At 36.9% G+C, this 9,689-nt stretch overlaps 1 protein-coding gene across 2 annotated transcripts; it reads left to right on the forward strand.

Moving 5' to 3' along the window:
• Positions 1 to 158: 158 nt before the first annotated feature.
• On the forward strand, positions 159 to 8,919 carry LOC145340975 (uncharacterized). 2 transcript variants are annotated; one of them, XM_080185605.1, is made up of 4 exons: positions 159 to 290; positions 2,403 to 2,592; positions 3,411 to 4,326; positions 8,628 to 8,919. In XM_080185605.1, exons 1-4 carry the CDS (start codon positions 220 to 222, stop codon positions 8,663 to 8,665), a joined length of 1,215 nt encoding a protein of 404 aa, XP_080041731.1. In that variant the 5' UTR covers positions 159 to 219; the 3' UTR covers positions 8,666 to 8,919. The 2 variants fall into 2 exon arrangements, with proteins under 2 accessions (XP_080041731.1, XP_080041732.1); XM_080185606.1 differs by lacking the exon at positions 159 to 290 and adding an exon at positions 433 to 755.
• Positions 8,920 to 9,689: the final 770 nt, after the last annotated feature.

The raw sequence follows: 9,689 nt of genomic DNA on the forward strand, positions 1-9,689 counted from the left end.
GGGTGACTGAAAGATTTGCTTTGAATGTAAATCAAGGCGATAGTATTTCTGATGAGACATTGCCATTTACGCCTGGCCCGGGATGGAATGCGAATTATCCTTTCTCCAGGATTCGAATCCAGGGGCCGGATTCCAAGTGACGTCAGCGGCAGGCGGCCGCCATCTTTGTGACAGGCAGGAGGAGCGGGAGAGAGCAGTGCTGGCGGCCGGAGCTGGAAGATGCCAGTCTCGTGCAGCGCATTGGACTGCAAGAATCGCTTCAAGAAAGGCAGCGGTATCACTTTTCACAGGTACCCTGCCGATTCAAGACTGCCGAAGGAGGTCAACTTCCCCTTTCAAAAACAAAATCACCCTGATAGGATTTCAACGTCAGTGGTCCTGCGTGAGAATTTGCAGGAGCGCATTTTTAATTTGCATTCGGTGCAAGGGTGCAACAGTGGCGATTTTAATCATTCACCTCAGATCGTTCACTACAGGCAGACACTGCAATATTCTATTGGTGCTCTGCCTCATTGGATATTTTGTTTTGATTGCTATCTGTGATTTTGTTTAAGAGCATTTCCTGCGATTTAAAGCAAGTTTACCAAGACACCTTGCAATGGGGTGTGCAATTTGACCTTTGGAAGATGCCTCCTTTTATTAATGTTTTAATCAAGTATTCTGCTACAACCCTGTCCTCCCTTTTTCAGTAGTCGGATGGTACAGTCTGCATGTGTACGTCTGCATTGGCCAACATGGCTTCAATCATTATTCCTGTTAGTCTCTGTCACGTTTCATAAGTATATTTTCTTAATGAGTTCAAACCAAGAAAATTGGCTATACAGACCATCCTACACTGAAATAAGAATCGCATGATTAAGTTTATGCACAGTAGAGTTTATTGGCTATGAATTGTTGGCCTGTATAGTTACTGACCTTGCGAGCCACTGTGAAGAGTGATATCAAGTACGGGAGGAGGGTTGCAACCCAATATTACAGCATTCTCAATAGCACGAAAGTCATCAAGTTTTGAGTGGTTTTCTTGTATCAGAAACAGTTTAGTTACAAACAAGCATCTTGAGCTTAGAGTCATATTGGACTCCAAACTCTGTTTCTGTCTCTAGCATAGGAGACAAGTATCTGCACTTTGGTACTCCAGCTTTAGCTTCTCATACTCCAGTAATCTCTCCCAGATGCTGCCAGACCGATTGAGATTTTTCAGCACTTAAGTGTTTTCATTATCTTGAGATTGAGAACTGGATAGTTATGTAGTGAATATGTTGAGCTGGCAGTATACTTTATTATCTCTATCTGGAAACCATTGTGTAATTTGTGCACAGATATCCATACATAAAAACTACAAACTTAACTGACATCATGATTGAGCAAGAATGCAAAGTTTTGGGATACAACAGATAAAATTAGGTTTTAATATATTGTAAAACTTTGTTTTATTTTTAGGCAAGTCTTGCAAATCTACCATCTTTGGTCTAGCAGTTTGATGGCAAAATTTGGGTAGTGAGGTTGCAGAATACATGAAAAATCTATAGTCACATTTTGAAATTTTAAAGAAAAATGTTTAGTCTTTTCACAATTTATATGAGTATAAAGTTAAGAACTTTTAAATAGTATGCTCCTGTGGGAATTGTTTTTCTGTAATTGCTTTGCCTTTTTTGGTTACCATTTCAAACAGCATGTGAGCAAAAATCGATAGTGATTTTAGTGTGAAAATCTTTAATAGATGCTTACATTAAATGTTTAAGCATCAATTACATAACAATAAATATGTTTTTATTAAGGCCTGTGTTTTCAGATACTTTCTGATATTTTGGATTTGTAATATGCCAGGTAATCTGAAATAATGTTTAAGATTTGCATGAATTTATCTATCCAATAATTTACATGACTTAATTTTAATTTATGACTATAATCAGTTTTTATGACAGGTACTTGCAGAGTGAGATTTATTTTGAGAATTTACTAGAGTGATTTTCGCTGATACTTTTTTATTCAGTGTCATAGATTGTGTTTCATACCAGCAATGGGCAACCTTTGGATTTTTGAACTTCTTGCTAACACGTATTTCTTAATCCATTAATGTCTTTGTTTAAGTGTTAGTGCCTATTGTTGAATATTTCTTTATTTTTAGAAAGAGCTAAGGAGCTGTGCACTTCAATTTTTATTTGTTAAAAACCAACGTTCTACAAAATAGTTTAACTACACAACTCATTTAATTGTCAAGTGTGTTTTAAGATAACTGAGTAACATGGAGCTGTTTATGATAATTTTTGCCCAGATGCTTTGACTGATAAGTAGATCATTTCAAATTAATAAAAATCTGAAAATGCTATTTCGGGTGTTTGCAGTTTCAGTAAGTTTTATTGAATCCCTCCTCCTATTTTATCTTAATTCTGTTGACGTAGGTTTCCTATTTCAAGACCCGACCTCATGGCAAAATGGCTGACAGCTGTAGCACGGGAAAACTGGATGCCATCGCCAAGAGCAACTCTCTGTAGTGATCACTTCACAAAAGATTGTTTTGAGGAACGGAATGATAGAAGGCATTTAAAATTCTCTTCCATTCCAACCATATTTCCACCTCCTAAAACCAAGGTACAGTTTGAACCATTATTGTGTCTTGTCATTTGTTTAGTAAATCTCAGGGAGGCAGTGACATAGTGGTACTGTCACTAGACTCAGGCAAGATCTGGGGACCTGGGTTCAAATTGCACCAAGGTAGATAGTGAATTTTGAATTAAATAAAAATCTGGAATTAAAAGTCTTAGAGTGACCACAAATCTATGTGTTGGTTGTTGTTAAAAACCCATCTGATTCACTAATATCCTTTAGGGAAGGAAATCTGCCATCCTTACCCGGTCTGACCTACCTATGAGTCCAGACTCCCAGCAGTATGGTTGACTCTCAAATGCTCTGAAGTGGTGGTCAGTTAGCTAGCCAAGCCAGTGATGTTCACATTCCATCAATTTTTTTTTAAAAGTACATCAGATTTTGGATTTGGTTAAAAACTCACAAACTAGAGTCTTACTGCATTGATTAAAAACTGCTGAGAAAGTGTCCTCAAAAGCACAATCTCAGTGGCATACTTTGAACTGGTGCACTTTCATTTTCTGTCAGCCTCTCAGAAGAATTGTAGACAGTATTTTGTGTGGGCATACTGAATATGCATTTACTGACTGTTGAAGTCAAGGATATCACTGGTGGAGTTCTTTTGAAAACTATGTCCCAGGGTTATTTTTTGCAATGAGGAAACGTTGGCTTTACATGGTCCAAAAATTGTCATTTTGAATGACTCCTATTGTTTCTTGTACCACTGGGTGAATTGAGTAAATTCAAATGATCACACATAAGCTAAGATGTCATTCAAAATGTATTCCAGTTTTTTTAAACATTTAATTTTATCTATTTTGTAGAATACAAGCTCCCGAAGGCTACATAAGGCTAAATCTTCTGGCGGACATTGTAAGGGAAGTTCGGAAGGACAGATGTCACATTTACCACCACAACCTGCTTCAGCTGATGAAGCATTTCATCAGCCAACCGAGCTAGCAAAAATCACAGATTTACAGACTACATTAACTGCAGAGACTCTTAATACAGGGAGATTAGCTCAGCTAGCAGCCGCAGCTGTCCTGAATTTAGCAGAATTTTCTCAAGTATTGGAAGTTCCTCTAAAACCTGAAACAGAGTCTTCAGAAGTCCTCACACTGTTTAACTGCACTGCACAAACTCAAACATGTGCAACAGGGACAGAACTGGAATCAGTTCCAGGTGGGTTAATAACAGTTCATTCAGAGGAACAATCTCAAGACTCAGCTGCAGCTCTGTGTTCAGACGCCTTCCATTGGACAGCCAGTGTACCTGAAGTACTATCGGATGCATCTACTGCACTCGTTAGTTCATTGGATGTACCTACAATGTCTGCTAATATTTTGCCCTGTTTATTTACAACATCTACAGATCTAACATCTGAACAAGTAACAATATCTGAAGAAACTACTTGGATATCTACAGAAGTACTTATCCCAGAAACAGATACCCCTTTATCAACTCCAGTCCTAGCTTCTGAAGAACTGCAGTGTTCCTCTGAGACTGTGCTTTCTTCTCCTGATGATCAGGATTTGTCAGGAATGACGTTTCCTCAGGATCACAGTTACTTTATGAGCCCTTGCCCAGATATCATTAGGAGAACTCTAGAAAAGAAGCTTGCGTGGGAAAGAAAGAAGAATGAAGAACAGAGGCAAAAATTTAGAGTACTCCAACAAAAACTGAAAAGAAAAGAGCAGAAAATTGACAATCTCACTAAAATGATCAACCAGCTCAGAGAAAGTAAGGCCGATAATCTGTAGAACAGTAATGTCTAGTAATAATAAGGGAACTATTTGTATATGTTGCCCCAGTTGCAGAATCTGAAAGCTATATGTTAGTGCGCCTTTTGAACAGTACCAGTAGATGAAATATTCACTCCCCTTTAGCTGTTAACTGAAACACAGTCATTCAGTCACACTGACACACATTGAAGGGCTTGGTGTGTATTTACATTGAAATGGCAATGTTGCTGTGAAGTGATTCTAAAGATATGGAGTTGATTTTGATCGTCGTATCGAGCAATGTGTCTCTGATGATATATTATTCCAGTGAATTGTATAACCTGGTTTTGAGTAGTGCTTTTTGTGCAAGGGAGGCCAAGTGGTGGTTTATTTGATGTTGAATTGAATCTCTGATTTCAAGATTACTTTTTGAACTTGCCAGTTATATTATGGGAATGCAGAGACTTTCACTCCTGTTCCATAAAAATCTAAATTTTAGTTGCTGGGAGTTGAAGTTTTCTCACTTGCAAAAATTCTAAGTCAGGCAGTATCAGCAAGGTATTACTTGGCTGGAAACAGTAATGCAGCTACTGGTCTCAAATTAATGGCTACAGTTTAAGTTCACCACTCATCATCATCTGTGACAATTCTTTACTTCTGAAGAAACTGTTTTAATATCTACCTGCTTTGAAGCTGTTATGAGCACAGTCATTTTAGAAAAAGTTATTACATTCAATTAACTTGTCTCTTTTGCACAGATTATTCCCTGTCTTTCATGGGAAGTGTATTTAACCTATTTACTTCAGTGGCCTTTCCTCAGACCTTCTTACTTTGCCCAACTCCCTCATTTTTAATTTGTGTCTTTGTTTGTGAATCCTTCTCCATTAATGACCTATTTGCTTGAATCTTTTTTCGAATGCCGCCATTAAAGGTGAGCAGAGGTAATGTTTTGCCCCAGTAGGTTTGACTGTAAACAGTGTATCTTAAAAACTAATGGACAGATTTCAATAGAACATGGTTTGTAGATAGGGCATGGCCCAAGGAAGAAATGACTTATTTTTGGCAGAGTCAGGTTGTGGAATTTTTTAAAAGGATCAGTTAACATTGAGATTTTTGTCAAATTGACTTTTTTTATAAGGATGTTGGCTGTAGGTTGTTGTTCATTGTTTCAGCTGTCAAAATGTAAGCAGGTTTTCAGAGCAGATTGTTGAATGTGGATTGGCCTGAAGCTGACTCATTGAGATGGAAGCTCACAATAAAACTATTTTTTCAGCCTTGTAGTTACATGTAATCAAAGAGACAGGCTTTAAGGAGCATTTTAAAGGAGAAAAAAAATGACGGTATTTAGAGAGCTTAGGGTCTAAGCAACTGATGGCATGACCTCTGTTGGTGGAGCAGTAAAATTGGGAAACTAGAGACCAGAATGGCAAATGCAGAGGTCCATGGTGATTATGGGTTTGAAGGAGATTATAGAGAAGGGAACAAATGATCTGATAATATAAGACAGTGGAGGGCACAGGAGAGGTGGTAGTGAGGTGGAGCTGGATATTGTCAATGTCCATGTGGAAATTGATACTAGTGTTGCCCAGACTCAGCATGTACACCCAAAATAGGAATGAGCCAAGATAGATCTTTGGAGGTACCTGAAGCAACAGTGTGGGAACAGGAAGTGAAGCCAATGCAGGTGATTCACTGGCTACATCTGAACAAATGAGAATCCTTGAGTCAGTTTATGAAAGATATTCAAGTCTGTGTCCTTTGGGTTTAATCATAACTCCCCATCTCTGCTCCTTTATCAGGTGAACAATTATGATGTGAAAGAATAATAGTACTTTTGGGGACAATGATATAGTGGTGATGGACGGGTTGTGATTTAGAAAAAAAAGCAGTTAAAGTCTCACGGCATAAAGGTCAAAAGCCTATATTTGGGAATTTGAGAATGCTATGGTAAGTGATTTATAGTGTGTTTTTTTTCAAAACACTAAAAGACAGAAGATTGAAGGTGAAATTCATATTTTACAACATTAATCATTTACTTCAGTTTTCATTAGTCCAGGTCAAAAACAACTCCAAAACCAAACAGATCTGTGTCTTTTCCATTGAACACACTTCAAAAGAAATGTATTTAAATTGATTTGTTCTTGTGTGTTTTTTCTTTTCCAGCATAAAACAATGTTAGACTTTTTTGACATGTTTGGAGCAGGGTATCTCTTACTACAAAAGTAATGCCTCATTTTTAAAATATTCATCAAGTATAACCACGCATTTTCAGTGGTAGTGACTGATAGCCAAACAATTTACAGATTGTGAATTCTGCAAAAAATTCAAAGCTCAAAAAAACAATTAGAATTCTATGGAAATTGCCTTTGAATTTTGCTTCCAATGCCAAACTTTTTCAGCTCTGCAATTTCATAAGACACTGACTATATGAAAGCAAACAGTACAATAATATTCTATGTTGGAAGCGAAATAGTCAATTTTTGTCTAGATCGACTGAACCTGATTTGGTTTGTGTTGAGTACTAAAGATGACATTTATTATCATTTCCTCTAGTGCAGCAGAGTTTTACCTTGAAGAATGTAACAATGGACCAGGCATCTGTACTCCCTTAAACGTTTCAATGTGATCTCTGCTTAGAAATTCAAGACAGCATCTCTTACAAATTCTTACTTGACTCCTCAAATATGCGAGTTTACTGGACAATTCAGCCATGGGCATAGTGCATCTTACGCACTGAGAGACTTTAAATTACCAATGATTATGCTTACCTGTCCATGGAACTACATAACAGATTAGGTTGGCAGTTATTAGCTATCTCTCTCATTGCTAAGCTCTCTTGAGTATGGAACTAATCACAATTGCCAACTTTAGAAACTGATGGTACAGGAAGTCTCACTGAGTCAAGGTGTTGAGATTTTCTGAATTTTTTTCTGAATGCAGAAGCAAATTTAAGCCATGATCACCTTGTGCAAGTTTTGCCACTGTCTGATGTAATGCCATGAAATAAATTATATGCATCAATAATGCAAATAATTCACACATGCACCAAGAACAGCTTCTTCCTCTCTCATTGTAATATAATTGTGAACCCTGTACATGACTTGCCCATGATCATTGCAATAACAATTTGAATTAATTGAAAATAACAACCAAAGCAATTAATTTCTCCAAGTCGGCATAACATTATGAAAATCTTATAAATTATTTACAACCAAAAAACAAGTTTCATGTAAACATTGAATTGTAACTGCATTGCAGATTATACAACAATGCAAATTGCAGAAGCATATCATGGGTGGAGATTTTAATTAACACCTTTGTACATTGTTCAGGGGTCTTGAAGGAGGATACCCCAATGCACACTGTACCAATCATTTTAGTCTTAAGGTAATAATATATTCATCATGACTATCCATGCAAGCAGTGTCTTCATGTGCATAATTGAAGTTGATGAATTTAAATCAGAGCTAAACACCATTATAAAAAAACTAGCCACTGTAGCTGCTGCAATAAATTACACTGCACAAATCAGGTCAAAGAAACTCCAACTCCATGAAAATAGACACCGTGGGTATTATGGGTCTATGAGAGATCCCTTCTAAGATACAATGGCCACAATTGCTTTATTAAGTGCTCTGTGTATCATTGTTTTTCCATGAATCGACTCTCTCTGCCATCTATCTCATTTGGGGGTTAGCATATGACATAAACAGGATATTTGCGTTTTCTGCATGTGAACTTTGACTTTGCAAACGTTGACTGAGCTGATAGATGGTGTGATGAGGCCTAGGTATAAACTCTTAAACTATTTTAACAGTAAGGTGAATCTTACTGTACATAATTATAAACACAATCATTTGATTTAATCCATTCTATTTATTTCCATGTAGTAACACAAAATAGCCTTCTCACAAAAGTTGGTTGTCTTAGTTAAGTAGTAACATCCAACATTTCTAACCTGTCTCCATGAAAGTCTTTGTGCAGCATTCTCTTTCAAAAAGTATTTGTACTAGTCACTATATTCTATTTTGCCATTTACAATTTGAAAGGGAGCATACAGCTTGAATTGTTTGCAAATATCATACCTTTTGATTGAAACAGATAACATTGTGTATTATTTGCAGCTGAGGAACAACATCGAAGTTAATTCATTAGCATCTTCACTCGTCGTGTGTTTCCTCAGCACTTGTCTCAATACAGAGTCCATTTAAGTTTTCCCTTCCAAATCAATTTTGTGATAAAATGGCAAAAACAATCCCAAAATATAATTGTCCTGCTAAATATGCTTAGATACATAACACGTATTTTTTTTACTTTTAGAACATGATGAACATGAAAAAGGTGAAGAATTGGACTAAATATAGCAATGTCACTGGAGTGGAGGAGTTTCTGCAGGACATGTGGCTGTAGGAGATGGACGGTGGCCATGGGTCTGAACAAAAAACAATATCATTCTGTACTTCATTGCCAAAGGAGATGCATAGAAAGATCTGCTCCTCTGTAAAGGAAAATTGAAACCTCTGCAGATTAACCTAATTCTAGATCACAACATGAACATGTGATTAGAAACTGAGCAAATCAATAAAACCTATTGCTCTGATATTTAAATTGAGATTGTTTCTTCTGAGTTCAATGTTAATCAGTGTTGTTCATGGCTTTCTCCATAAAAGGGCAGGAATATACAAGGTAATTATGGGATTGGAATGTATTGCGTCAGATTTTGTAAGAAAGAACTAATGCAGGTACAGGTCAGAGAAGCAGTTTCCTGCATATTGGTTTGGGCAAATTCCTGGGTTCTACATATCCTTGTGTTACAATTGGGCTAACCTGGGAATACAGGTGGGTTTGGGTGTTCCTTAATTTCAGCAGGCAAGCCTGGGTGCACATAGATACTTTTTTCCCTGAAATATACTAACCACTACCATGTTCACAATGAAAAACAGGATGATAGACAAAATTCACTCCACGGTTTCTGACATTTACTACTCCCCTTCCACAATCTAAATACTGAAGTAATTGCTCTATTATTATCATGCAGTAAATACATTGCACAACAATCAGTAAACATACACATTATTAACAAAGATGCATGGTGCTGTATATTGGAGAATGATGTTAGGGAACATGGAGATTTATTTACAAGTGTGTATTGTCTTACATGGTTGCTGCTTCTCTGCCTGTTCCAATGCTGGGGACTTACGTTGTCACTTCCAATGAATACATAAAAACAGCAGAGTTCAATAAGCCAATAAGAACTAATACAAATACATAACACATGACTTTGCAGAACATTACCACAATATGTTAGCTGCATAGTTTACTGTCTCAAAAGTTTTACGAATTGTGTATTTTTGTATACACAGTGCTGATTTGATATCCTTT

Source organism: Carcharhinus amblyrhynchos, chromosome 3, assembly GCF_965287045.1.
Source record: "Carcharhinus amblyrhynchos chromosome 3, sCarAmb.v2.hapA, whole genome shotgun sequence".
In the NCBI taxonomy this organism is placed as follows: domain Eukaryota; kingdom Metazoa; phylum Chordata; class Chondrichthyes; order Carcharhiniformes; family Carcharhinidae; genus Carcharhinus; species Carcharhinus amblyrhynchos.